This window comes from Lagopus leucura, unplaced genomic scaffold (assembly GCF_019238085.1).
Source record: "Lagopus leucura isolate 7727_CA_CO unplaced genomic scaffold, USGS_WTPT01 Super-Scaffold_1, whole genome shotgun sequence".
Lineage (NCBI taxonomy): Eukaryota > Metazoa > Chordata > Aves > Galliformes > Phasianidae > Lagopus > Lagopus leucura.
Window position 1 is genome coordinate 41,062,415 of NW_024962250.1, and position 12,677 is coordinate 41,075,091.

General features: G+C 55.5%; 2 protein-coding genes across 3 annotated transcripts in view; both read left to right on the forward strand.

Annotated features, from left to right (window-relative positions):
• Positions 1 to 3,977, forward strand: part of FRMD6 (FERM domain containing 6) — a 9,141-nt gene extending 5,164 nt beyond the window's left edge. For both annotated transcript variants that reach the window (XM_042892353.1, XM_042892408.1), the window contains exons 10-13: positions 385 to 708; positions 799 to 930; positions 1,743 to 1,834; positions 1,919 to 3,977. In XM_042892353.1, coding sequence (XP_042748287.1) covers positions 385 to 708; positions 799 to 930; positions 1,743 to 1,834; positions 1,919 to 2,203 — 833 coding nt within the window. In that variant the 3' untranslated portion in view covers positions 2,204 to 3,977. The remainder of the gene's footprint in view (positions 1 to 384; positions 709 to 798; positions 931 to 1,742; positions 1,835 to 1,918) is intronic.
• Positions 3,978 to 6,614: 2,637 nt separating this feature from the next.
• Positions 6,615 to 12,677, forward strand: part of GNG2 (G protein subunit gamma 2) — a 15,739-nt gene continuing 9,676 nt past the window's right edge. Inside the window, exon 1 of the mRNA XM_042872363.1 lies at positions 6,615 to 6,801. The gene's annotated coding sequence lies outside the window, so the exon portion shown is untranslated. The remainder of the gene's footprint in view (positions 6,802 to 12,677) is intronic.

Genomic DNA, 12,677 nt, shown 5'->3' on the forward strand with positions numbered 1-12,677 from the left:
CTCCCTCTCCCTCTCCCTCTCCCTCTCCCTCTCCCTCTCCCTCTTCTTTTTCTTCTTCCTCCTCCTTCTCTACCTTGTCTTCTTCCTCCTCTTCCTCCAATTCCTCCTTTTATTCTTCCTCCTCTTCCTCCTCCTCTTCTTCTTTCTCTTCTTCCTCCGTCTCTCCCTCTTTCTCCTCCTCCTCCTTCTCTCCTTCCTCCACTGAAGGAAGGACACAGCACAGAGCCCCGCAGGCCCAAAGCTCCTCACCCACCCCCAGCGGTCTCCAAATGCCATCAAGCAGAGCCAGCTCCCAACGTACCACCCAGCTGGGTTTGGATCGTTGTCCCACGGTACCGGGGGGTGCCTGGGTGCCACGTGTGCGTTGTGTGTCCATCCTGACAGAGAAGAAGCAGTACCGCGAGTCGTACATCAGCGACACTCTGGACCTGGACATGGATCAGCTGGAGAAGCGTTCGCGTGCCAGCGGGAGCAGCGCCGGCAGCATCCGGCACAAGCGCCTGTCCCGGCACTCCACTGCCAGCCACAGCAGCTCCCACACCTCGGGCATCGAGGCTGACCCCAAACCCCGCGACGTGGGACCCGAGGACGCCGGTGTTCACCGCAAGCTGAAGACCTGCAGCTCCATGACCAGCCATGGCAGCTCCCACACCTCCGGGGTGGAGAGCGGGGGCAAGGAGCGGCTGGAGGAGGATCTGCAGGATGACGGTGAGAGACTGCAGGGTGTGCAAGTTGGGTGCCGGTGGGCTTGGTGGGAGGGAGGAGGGGAGGTGACCGTCCCCATCCTTCCTGGCACAGAGATCGAGATGCTGGTGGATGACCCGCGGGAGCTGGAGAGGGCGGGTGAGCTGGCGCTGGAGGTGAGCCCCGACATGTGTGTGTACATCACCGAGGACATGCTGCTGTCACGCAAGTTCAACGGGCACTCAGGTAATGCCACGCTCCATAGAATAGGGGAATCACACAATATCCCGAGTTGAAGGGATCCCTAAGAGTCATGGAGCCCTGCTCCAGGCTCCACACCAGGACCACCCAAAAATCAGACTGAGAGCATTGTCCAAATGCTTCTTCTGGCAAGCTCAGTGTTTTTTGGGAACCTGTTCCATGCCCACCTCCCTCTGGTGCAGCCTTTTCCTGACATCCAACCTGATCCTCCCCTTCACCTCTGCTCCTGCATCTCCTCCTCCATCCTGTGAGATGCAGTGCTGGGCAGACCAAAATTAGCATGAGCATTCCTTTGGGATGCAGGGAAAATCTGTCCCATGGCTGCAGGTGGAGATGAGGCGTATTCAGCCTGATAGAACTGTAAAAATCTTGAGAAAGGTGGAGGTTTTCTTCAGGGGGGGATTCACTTTTTCAGGTGATGCTTATGGAAGTGAAACACAAATCTGTGCAGGAAACCCCTGCAAGAAGGCATGGTTGGCCAATAAAGGTCAACAAGCAGGGATAATGGGAGCCATCTGGGGACACAAGGGGACAAAGGTAGCATAGATGGAGCCATTGGGAATAATTTTAGATTTGGATGTCATTTTTTGAGTGCCCTCCTCTCCTTCTGTTGAATATCCAAGCTGATGGGGCACAGCTGCCCAGCAGAGGTGGGGTCACCATCCCTGGAGATGTTCCAGAGCCGTAGAGACGTGGCACCGAGGGATGTGGGCGGTGGGCACGATGAGGGGCAGCGGGTTGGGGTTGGGGATCTCGGAGGTCTTTTCCCTCCTGAGTGATTCTGTGTTTCCACACAGGGCTGATCGTAAAGGAGCTCAGCTCCTCCACCTCCAGCTCCTCAGAGACGGTGGTGAAGCTCCGTGGGCAGAGCACCGACTCCTTACCCCAGGTGGGTGCCACCAGCGCTCCTCACCCCCTTTCCTGACGGCATTTTGCAGCCCCCCACACCCCTGACCGCCTTTCCCTCACGCAGACAGCATGCAGGAAACCCAAAACGTCGACGGATCGGCACAGCCTGAGCCTGGACGACATCCGGCTCTACCAGAAGGACTTCCTGCAGCTGGCAGACCTGTGCCAGGACACGGCGCAGAGCTTCACCTTTGGCTGCGGCCACGGCCTCGGTGACGACGGCCTTTATTGCAACGGCTGCCTGGCCCGGCAGTGCCTCAACATCCAGGAGGGCTTCCCCGCCAAACGGACCAGCAAATACTTCTCACTGGACCTCACCCACGATGAAGTCCCTGAGTTTGTCGTCTGAGGGTGGTGGGGACGGCACCGGCTGCTGCCCAGGGGGGTCCGGGCCCCACCGAGCCCCACTGTGGCCAACCCCGACCCTCCCTGCCATGGGGACGGCCGAGCTCAGGGGGATGGGGATGGGTCCATCAGCGTCCTTCTGCCTCTGGAAGTCGATGTGTGTGCATGAATCGTCTTGTTTCACCTCGGGGAAGCACGAGGAGCTCATCCGGCCGAAGCCAACCCGTGGTTTCCCAGTGGCAAAGATGGGGATTCTCCCCATACCTGACCCCTGTCCTTAGCGTTGCCACTGTCTGCTGGGAAGAAAATGCCAGACTGCCGCGTCCAAGTCAAGCCAAAGAGATGTAAATACCCCAAAGGCCAGTATGGGAAGCGAGAATCAAGCAATAAGCACCAGGGATGTCTGTGCATGGGGGAGCAACGCTGGAGCCCGGCTCTGAGCAGTGTTGCTCGGGGGCTTCGTGGAGCTTTGCTGTACAAAAACAAATCCAGAAACCAAAAATGCCCCCCAAAAAAGGCAAAGGAGAGTGGAGAACGTCATCTGTAATAGTGTCACAATAATGCTTCCCGATGCATAGAAGCCACATATATAAATATATCAAAGTCCGTATGTTTATATATGTCTGGATCTTACAGACCCATCTTCGTTGTATTCCTGCTCCAAAATACCTTTGTAGAAAGGATATACGCCTCTCTCCAGCCAAGCATACAGACAATCATTTGTATTCCAAAGCACCAAGGGGAGAAAATGGACCTTCCCACTGAGGAGAGCACGTATGCAACCGCATTGGGAGCGCAGCTCTGCCCGCAGAGCTTTCTGTGCATCCTTCAGCCTTTATGGATCCAGGAGTTCTGCTCAGTGGTGATGAGTGCCCAGGAGGCAGCCGAGGTGTAACACTCAGTACAGGAGGGTGCGATGCAATGATCACAGCACAATGCCTTCTTAATTGAGATTTTTAATCGGAGTTCAGCGATCGACGGCCAAAGTTTTACCGTATTTTGATATACCACCTTTTTCTTTTTTTTTTTTCTTTTTTTTTTTTTTTAACTGGAAAGTTTTCTTATATATATAAATATATATAAATATATATATTGTTTTATAAATAAGCACAATCTTATTTTTCTAAGGAACGCTGGGGAGGGAGCGGGGGGTCGGTGCCCAAATAAAGCAGAGCAGAGCTGCGCTCAGCAGATGTTGTGTGCAGTGGGATGAGGTCCACTTCCAACCCAAAGCCATTCTGTGGCTCTGTGATCCAAGGGAATCTCCTGCTCTTGTTTTGGGGTTCCTCCTGAAGCACCCCAAAGCCTCCTGGACGGTGGGATGGCTCTGACCCCGCATCCCAGGTTGGGATGTGGGGTGGGCAGGAAGGTGCCCCGCACTCATAGCCAGCCTCTGCAGGGGCAGAAGTGCATAAGTCATTGCTCAGCACTGCTCAGTGATGCTGGCAGATCCCCCAGCCCCAAAGCCAGGCTGTGGGATACAGAGATGCTGTTCATGCTGCTGCACGTGCCCGGGACGGGCATTGGTGGCCTTTGGTACCGCTGGTCCTTCAGCAATAAGGAGCTGTGTGTCTGTGCAAACTGAATAGTCCTTTCTGTGAAAGGATCCTCCCATTGGGATGGCGTGAGAGCAAGCGGCTGTGTTACAAAATCAAAGGCCAAAAATTACAGCTGAAAGCATAGGGAACCCCAGGGCGACGTGGTTTTGTCACAGTGACCTTCGCTGTGTGCCTTGGGTGGCACGGCCAGAAATGACAATAAAGTGACTGCTGTTTGCATCGCTGTGCCTCGTGGAGGTCGGAGGAGCTCTGGCTCATAAAGAAGCGATGGGACGTGGAGGGATGCTGTGAGCTGACCACATCTGCTGTGCTCTGCTCCAGCATGGCTGCTTTGGGACAGGCAGCTTTGGTGTCCCCAGCCCTGTCCCCATCCCCAGCCCTGACCCAAGCGGTGGCATTTGCTGCCATCCTGTGGCACCTCTGGGTGGCAGCTGGGCCGAATCCCTATCCCCATCCTATGTAGGGCCTCGAGGACAGCAGCCACCAGTGCGATGAGCACAGCTGTTCTCTGCTCTGGCTCATACAAGGTGTCCATCTCGCACTGTGCTGGCTGTGTCCCATTGCTTTGAGATTGTCACAGGTGCCATCCCACTGCCAGCAGGTCCCTGAGCCTGTTTCCAACCCTGGGGAGCAGCGGGTGTTTGTTCATTCCATGAACCAGCCTTTCCTTGTCCTCTGCTGGAAGGGGGTGTGCATGGGGAGGGGACGTGGGGTATCTGGAGCAGCAGTGGGCTGAGCACCCAGGTTGGAACTAAGTGATCTTTGAGGTCCCTTCCAACCCCATTCTATGAGTCTGTGACATGATTCTAAGATGATGAAGGTACGAAGTTACGATGGTGATAAAGACAGGAGGATAACGAGGACGAAGAGATGAAGGTGATGAAGATGAAAATGAGGACATTCCATGGCAGGAGGCTGCCATTGCACAGGCTGCACCTATTCACAGCAGGCTCCAAAAATTGTGGCATGTTATCAGAAACCCCCATTTTCTCCAAAAGAATCATTGGTGGGAGTGTGCCCAGAGGAGGGCAGCGTGGTGGGCTCTCAGTTGCTGACTGCCACCTTCTGCTGGTGTGGGATTCTCACAGTTAATTGCAGTATGCAGAAGGGGTGAGCATGAGGCAGCAAGCAATGGTAGGGCTGCACTGCTGACATGGAACAGGTTGCCCAAGGAGGCTGTGGATGCCCCATCCCTGCAGGCATTCAAGGCCAGGCTGGATGTGGCTCTGGGCAGCCTGGGCTGCTGGTTGGCGACCTGCACACAGCAGGGGGTTGGAGCTGGATGAGCACTGTGCTCCTTTGCAACCCAGGCCACGCTGTGATTCTATGGCATCTGACAGCTTGTCCCTATTGCTCCTTCCTAACCCCATGGAGAGGGTTCTTCCCATTTCCACCCCATGCAGCCTCACACCAGCACTCTCTTTGGGATGCTCTCATGTCCCAGCTGCCAGTTTGACACTTTCACAAGTTCTAGCTGTCACAGAGAAGCTCACATTCCATCTCCAGTTGCCTCCATTCCAGACTTGGCATCTCCTGTCATCGTTCTGGCAGCCTGGCTGGCTGAGGATTTGAGATCTGCAGCTCGACGACGTGCAAACGCCACCTCCCTGGCAGGAGGGCTGACAATCTCTGCATCAAACCCAAGCGAGAGAGTCCATGTGGAACTGGTCACAATCAGCCATTGGGAAAAGCTGATTTCAAGTCAAATAATAATGATAATAATAATTCCCATCTAAGATCTAAATTAGAATTGCTTGGAATGTGAACCATTTGGACTAAGTGGGAAGCCAAGCACAAAAAAGTGCAGTTTTAGAAGGCGAAAATGCTGTGGCAGTGCTATTTTAGTTTTGCTGCTTGGGTGCTCCTCTCTGGGGTCTCGTGCTGGGGGCACCCTTGGGTGCTGCTGGGGGCAGCCCCAGCCTCTCCCAGTGGCTGCCAACCTCAGCCATCAGCCGTTGGGCATTGCTGTGTAAATGAAGCCCATTTTCTTGTGGCTCATCGCCTCTCCTTCCAGGAAATGTGCATGGGGAGACCGTGTGCAGCCTGCAACCCTGTTATGGGTGTGATAAAGAGGGTTTGGGGTTTAATAACAGGGGTTATGGGTTTGACAAGAGGGCTCATCCAGTGCATCCCAAAATTCAACCCAAGGCGCCTGAGGTGAACCCACATCCGGGGTGTTGGAGGTCATTTTGGGGTCCAGATGGAGGAAATGCATGATCTTATAAAGAAGCTAACCAGCTCCCCATATCCTAAAAAGATCCTAATCCTAAAATCTGGGCATCGGGGCTTAAAGATTTAACAATAATGTATGTAAAATGAGGAATTGCTGGAGGCACAAGTAGGGCCTGGAGGTTGGAAAGGGCTCAGGAGGGCAGAGGAACCCTAGGAGGGGGAAAATAGGGGATCCTGGGAGATGTGGGGGCAATAGAGGGAAGGCTTGGGGGGTGATGGGGTGCAGGATGTGGTGTGGTTTCGGAGCGGAGTGATGGTGGGGATGGGGTGTGATAAGGTGCAGGAGTGTGATGGGAAGAAGGGGGTGAGGGGATGCAGGGGGTGTTATGGGGGTACAGGAGGGTGGGATGGGCTGCAGGGCTGCTTTGGGGGAAGGATGCCTCCGTGTGACGGGGCTGCAGGAAGCGGGGTGGGCGCATAGCGGGTGGTGGGGTCGGTGTGGGGCAGGGGGAGGGAAATGGGGCGGGAGGAGGGGAAGGGCAGCCCAGAGCGCAGCGGGGCTGCAGAAAACGGGGATCGCGGAGGAGAGGGGGCTCGGGGTGAGGAGAAGGGGAGGGGACAGGAGGGAGAGCAGCAGCAGAGGGAGGAGGAGGAGGAGGAGGAGGAAGTCGGGGCCGAGCCGCTTCCTGTAGGCAGAGGGATGAGCGCAGACAAAGCTGGGTGGGGACTCGCCGCTCCGGGCTGCTGCTGACCGCCCCTCTGCCTCCAGCCCGCATCCCTTCTCCATCCATCCCTCCATCCATCCCTCCATCCGTCCGTCCGTCCGACCGCCGCCGCCCCGCGGGGAGAGCAGGGGCAGCACCGCCCGCAGGTACGGGGAGAGCCGGGGGGCAACGGGAGCGGGGCTGGGGGGCAGCGGGCGCGCACGGAGCGCGCACATCTGGGCGATCCCATGGCAGCGCCATCCTTCGGGGCCCAAACCGCTCCCTGCTTATTGTCCCCCAAAAGGCGATCCTCCCACCCCGACCCCGGCTTGCATCACCCCGTCATTGCTCGCGTTGGATGCCCCGCGGGGATCCCGGCACCCCGCACAGCCCGTAGCCCCAACACGGATGGGTGCTGCAGGGCTGGTGCTGCCCCAGCGCTCAGCCCCCAGCAAAGCTCTACGGGGGCTGATCCTCACTTAATCAACTGATTTGCCATCACATGAACGGCTTTTTCTCGGGATGAATAAGACGTAGTGTTCTCCTTTTTATTTTTTTTTCTCCCTCTCCCACCCCCTGCAATGGGCTTTCCCTGCCCCAAATCCCTCTGGCTGGGATGGATCTGCCCCCGGCACGGCTTAAGGAGGGGGTATTTGGGGTGCCCCATCCCCACCTGCTGCCCCACCCCACCACCCCCATTCTCTCAATGGCTGGGATTTCAATGGGAGTTCGGATTTTCCCCGCTGTGGCCATGCAGCAGGAAGCAGCACAGATCGTGCAAGGTCGCAGGAAAAGTAACCATGGCAAAGGCACCGTGTGCCCAGGCAGCTCCCTGCTGTGCCCAGGGACTGGGGAGTCGTAGAATAGAATCATAAAAATGGTCTGAGGTCCCCTGTGCCAGAGGGAGAGGAATCCAGCCCCAAACTTGAATCTTCTTGCAGGAAAATGGATTTCTAACAAAGGAAAAACTTGAATCTCAGCTCCCCACTTATGAGTCTCTGATAAACTCAGGGTGTGCTGCCCCAATGGTAATGGGGGTGGGAGCATAGGGCAGCGTTGTGCCCCGTCGTCATAGCCTTGTGTGCAATGCTTGTGGCTTTGCCCTACCGTTTGTTTCCCACTGGACAGACCCCAAATCCCCATTGCACCGCCCGGGGTCGGGGCACGTCCCCTTGGCACCAGGCTGGACCCAGGCAGGGGGATTTTTCCTCCTAACTGGATTTCCCTCCATGCAGCTGGAGGCTGCGATGCTAATCCTCTTTTCTGCCATATGGCCGCTGGCTGGATTGAAATATGACTCAATTAATTATTGCCAGGAAAACCCCGGGGTGAAGTCTTTCTCCAGGAGGATGCTCAGAGGCGCTCCGGGCGTTGTTTTCCCACCCCATGCCATGGGCTATGGGGTCAGATTGTTCCCTTCCCACCCATTTTGGGGCTTTTCTTGCCATTTCCATCCCCTTGCTCGCCTACCAGCAGCATGCTGCCTTATGCCACTTGTGACACAAGCACGGCGATCTCCGCTCCGTCTGAATCCCAGCCCCAGGGGCTGGCATCGTGCTCCTTGGGGTCAGGGCACAGCATCCCAGAGCAATGCGGGTAGCACTGCCGGAGAAACCCAATGATGAGGATTGTTGCCAATCCCCAACCCAGCCAACACCTCCACCACCCGATGCTGGAGCTCAGTGCACGGCAACGTCTCCAACTTGGCACGGCACGGCGCTGCCTTTCCCGCCCGGCCCCACTGATGCACCCGCCTGGATTTTGCTGCTTTGGCCTCAAAACGGTGGCGGCCGAGGCATCACTTCTCCCTTTGAAAACCTGTGAGTCATGGGAGGAGGGAAGGCATCGCCGCGCACGCAGTTTCCATAGCAATTGGGACTGGAGAGGCAGCACCCAACCCGCGGCCCTACAAACGCCGCCTGGCCCCACCGGCGCTGCTGGAGGGCTATGGAGCCCAATCCCACACTGGATCCCGGGAGGGATCATATCTGGGCCTCCCCATTTCCATTTTGGGGTTAGAAATCAGGGGATGGCCGTGGGAAAAGCATCATTTTTGGCATGAGTTGTGTCAGTGCTCAGCGGGACGTCTCCTTGTGCCTGGAGCGGGATCAGGGCGAGCGCTCATGGCACGCACGAGTGGGAAAGGCGAGCAAAGGAACCAGGGTGTGGGGTTAATTTTCTTGCTTCTCAGCCTCTTTTCTGGCTGTTTTATCCCTCTGGGTGGCAGTGGGGGGGGGATGGCTGGGAAGGCAGTGGTGTGCTGCATCCCGGACCATGGGATGCCATGGGATTCTATGGGATGCCATGGGATGCAATGCGGAGTGTCCTTGTGTGAGCTACACATGTGAAGGATGAGGTCTGAAATAATGCATCTCCTCCATTTCGTGCAGCCAAAATCATTTTTTTTTTCCAACATAGCGAGTAGAGAAAAAATAATAACCAAAAAAGTCTCCTGAAATGGCATCGTACCAAACCTTACACCTCCCCACCTTGCTGCTTGTTGGTAACAGCACTGACAGCTCTTGGGCAGCAGCAGCTGGGTGAGATGCAGGGAGTGGCAACCACAATGCATTTAAAGGGCACCGTGAAAGGACCTCTCCACCCCCAGCACTGTGGTTGGGGGCACTGATGATGGTCTGGGTGTGCTTCAGCCGGGGACAGGAGCAGCACCGTGGTGTCTGTGCACAGTTTGATGCAACACACATTGTGCTCAGTGGATCAACTCCTTGAGCTGAGCTGCTGTCTTGATTTAACAGGCTTAGCGCCCTCCTTGCATGGGAAGGAAAGTTAGCTCCGTGCCTTCTGTAATACTCCCTGGGAGCTGCTCTTCCTGGGTCTGTAAGAAGGCTGTAACTCAGCTTCTCCATGCCTTTGGAGTTCATCAAGCATCCTGAGCAACAAACACCATGCGATGGGAAAAATAAAACCCATCACAGCACAGGATATTCCCACTGCAGCTCCCGGCAGACCCCGCTGTGCAGCTGCCTCACCCCAGTGCGCTGCCCTGCACCACTCCTGCTGCAGCATCCTCCCTCCTGGGGCTGCAAAGTTCCACCACAACAGAGCTGAGGGTTGAAGCCTTGCAGGGATATGAGCCACGAGCAGTTCTGCTCGAGGGAGTTGTGCTGGGAGGGAGCCTGGAGTTGAAGAATGGGATCAGCTCCTTGGTGCGGGCGCTTCCCCGGCTGGCACGTTGGGGAACATACTGACAGTGCCTGGATGGATTCATGGCACTAATTATAGGGCTTGTCAGTGCTGTCGTGTCAGTGCTGCTGTGTTGGGAAAGCTGTGCTTCTTCAGTGATGGGAATAGGGACAGATTCTGCAGTTGCATCATTCCCCATGTCTCAACCCATGTCCCATGTCCCAACCAATATCCCATGTCCCAAACCATGTCCCGTGTTTCAGCCAATGACCCATGTCCCAACCAATATCCTGTGTCCCACGTCTCAATCCATGTCCCAACCAATATCCCATGTCCTAACCCATGTCCCATATCCCAACCAATATCCCATGTCCTAACCCATGTCCCATATCCCAACCAATAACCCATGTTCCAACCCATGTCCATGTTTTAGCCAATGTCCCATGTCCCATATCCCAACCAATATCCCGTGTCCCAACTCACATCCCACGTCCCAACTCACATCCCATGTCCCAACCCATGTCCCAACTCATGTCCCATGCCCCAACCGATGTCCCATGTCCCAACCCATAGACATAGGGCCCCAAGGGCAGGCGGGGTGTTCCATGGCAGTTCCATGAATTGTGCTTTTTAGGCCATTCTCTGTCAGAAGTGAGACGTTCAGCCACATTTTTTGGTGGTTTTGTAGGGAAATAGCTGCAGCAAGAAGGAGGGAAGCAAGGTGCAGGATAGGGTGCTGCAGGTGGGTGCCTATACCCCATGGCACTGTAGGATCTGGGTGCTTTCCTACACTCTGGGATCACTGCATCGCTGTTTCCAAACCTTCCTGCATCCTCTTGGAGAAACAGCAGCACATCTGAGCCCCCCCAGGCACAAAGCAGTGGGAGAAATTCTCTGTCCCTGGATTTTGAGCTGGGTAGTGGCGTCTGTCCAAGGGTGTTATCTTGGGAATTGCCTTTGAGCAGCTTTGGGGAGTCCTGAAGCATGTCCTAAATGCACCAGGAGCTGCACAAAGCCCATCAGGTGAACGAGTTCCCTCTGTAGCTGCTTGGAGCGCAACTCATTACACTCCCTGCTCTTCCTTCTTATCTCATGGAGCCTCTCACCACCTCCAGACAGCATCTCTCACACAGAGCTGTGCTGGGTGTTGCTGTGACTGCACCCACTCGTTGGCTCCACACACACTTTGGGATGTCCATGCTCCCTCCTGGGGTCCCACTGGCCGTGCAAAACCCACCTCGCTGTCATATTTCTGAGCTGGAGGCTTTGACTCTACAGGATGCTCTGCTGGCACGTTGTGCCTTGTTTTATGGTTAACACTGGCTCCCAGTGCTCCTCCCTGCCTGGCTCTTGGCTTTGACCCGTTTTGACTGGAGCCGGATGGGGAGAGTGGGGGGATGCAACACCTCAGAGGTCACCGTCCACAAGAAACACGGAGACGTGGCACTGAGATACGTGGTGGGGTGGCTTGAGCTTGGGCTTGGAGATCTCGGGGGTCTTTTCCAACCTGAATGGTTCAATGAGAGGAATGGGCTGTTCTGTAAATGGATGTCAGGCCAAAGGGTAAATGATGGCGGTGCTGGGATGCTGTGCTATGGCAAGGAACTCCAACTGAGATTTTGGCTTCTGCCAGGCTGGGATGCGTTGGCCCAAGAGCAGGTGGCCATGGGAAGAGCTGCCCAAGGATCTGCCCCTTCATTTTCATGGAATCATAAACTGGATTGGTTTGGAATGGACCTCAAAAATGTCCTCTCCAGTGCAGAATATTCAGTGTTTCTATGATTCGGTGATTTAGGCTGGACTTTTCTGGTCCATCCACCGTGAGTTCCAGGATCATGCCAACAGCCACTTTCCTTTTGTGGCAAGGGAAACCTGTCCAAGTCTTCTCCACACAGCTGTGGGGGCTCCTCCCCCCTTGTTTGGGGTCCTCTGGGGCCAGCAGACCTCCACAACCTGTCAAAAATACTCAGAGCTCTTCCCATCAGCTCTAGGATTGTATCTGTGCCTGGAGGAGCTATTCTCTTACTGGAAAGGCTTGAGCACTGACAGGGTCCTGTGTGAGCCCATGGCCTGGGTAGGACCTATGAAGAGCTGGTGGCCTCAGGACCTGTGTCCCAGCCTGCCCCAAGGACAGCATTTCCAAAGGGCTTTATGTTCAATTATTTAATGCTGGCCTGTCTGTGCTCCATCCATTGTATTTTTAATGCTGTGATGGTGTTTGTGCGGTGCTCAGAGTGCTGGTACCATCAAAATACATTGCATTATTTATCAGCTGATTTAATATAATTGCTGCTCAGCCTGGCATCCTCACCAGGGGCTGGATCCATGTCTGCTGCTTCCTGGCTGATGCCGGAGGGGGAACGCAACCACCCCCAGGAGGCACAGACAGCAAATGAGGGACATGCTGATGGGTTTTGAGCCTGTATCTGAGCCCTGTGTAAATGCTCCCCATCAATGGCTCCCATCAAAAACTTAGTCTGGCTTGGAAGGGATGCTGCTCCTTCATCCTACATGTAGCTGAAGCCCAGCTTCCAAAAGAGCAGCTGGCTTCAGTGGTTTCTGCAGCTCAGGCTGGCAGCGATACAGGGAGCAGCAGCAAGACGGAGGCTGAGGAGCCAGTGGGCAGGGAAAGATGAAATGCACTGGCTGCAGGTTGTTCTGAGTGGCTGAGGAGAGGGGGGTGGGCATGGGTGGAATAACTGAGGCATGTGGGGTGTGCAGCACGGCCAGGGTGAGAGCTATGGGTCCCATCCAGCCATGCATTTGTCATGTGTCTTCATCCCCACTGCAGCGTGGGATGGAAGGATGGATGGAAGGAGAGAGTGGAGGAGGGAGAAAGAGAGGGAGAGATAGATGGATGGATGGATGGATGGATGGATGGATGGATGGATGGATGGAT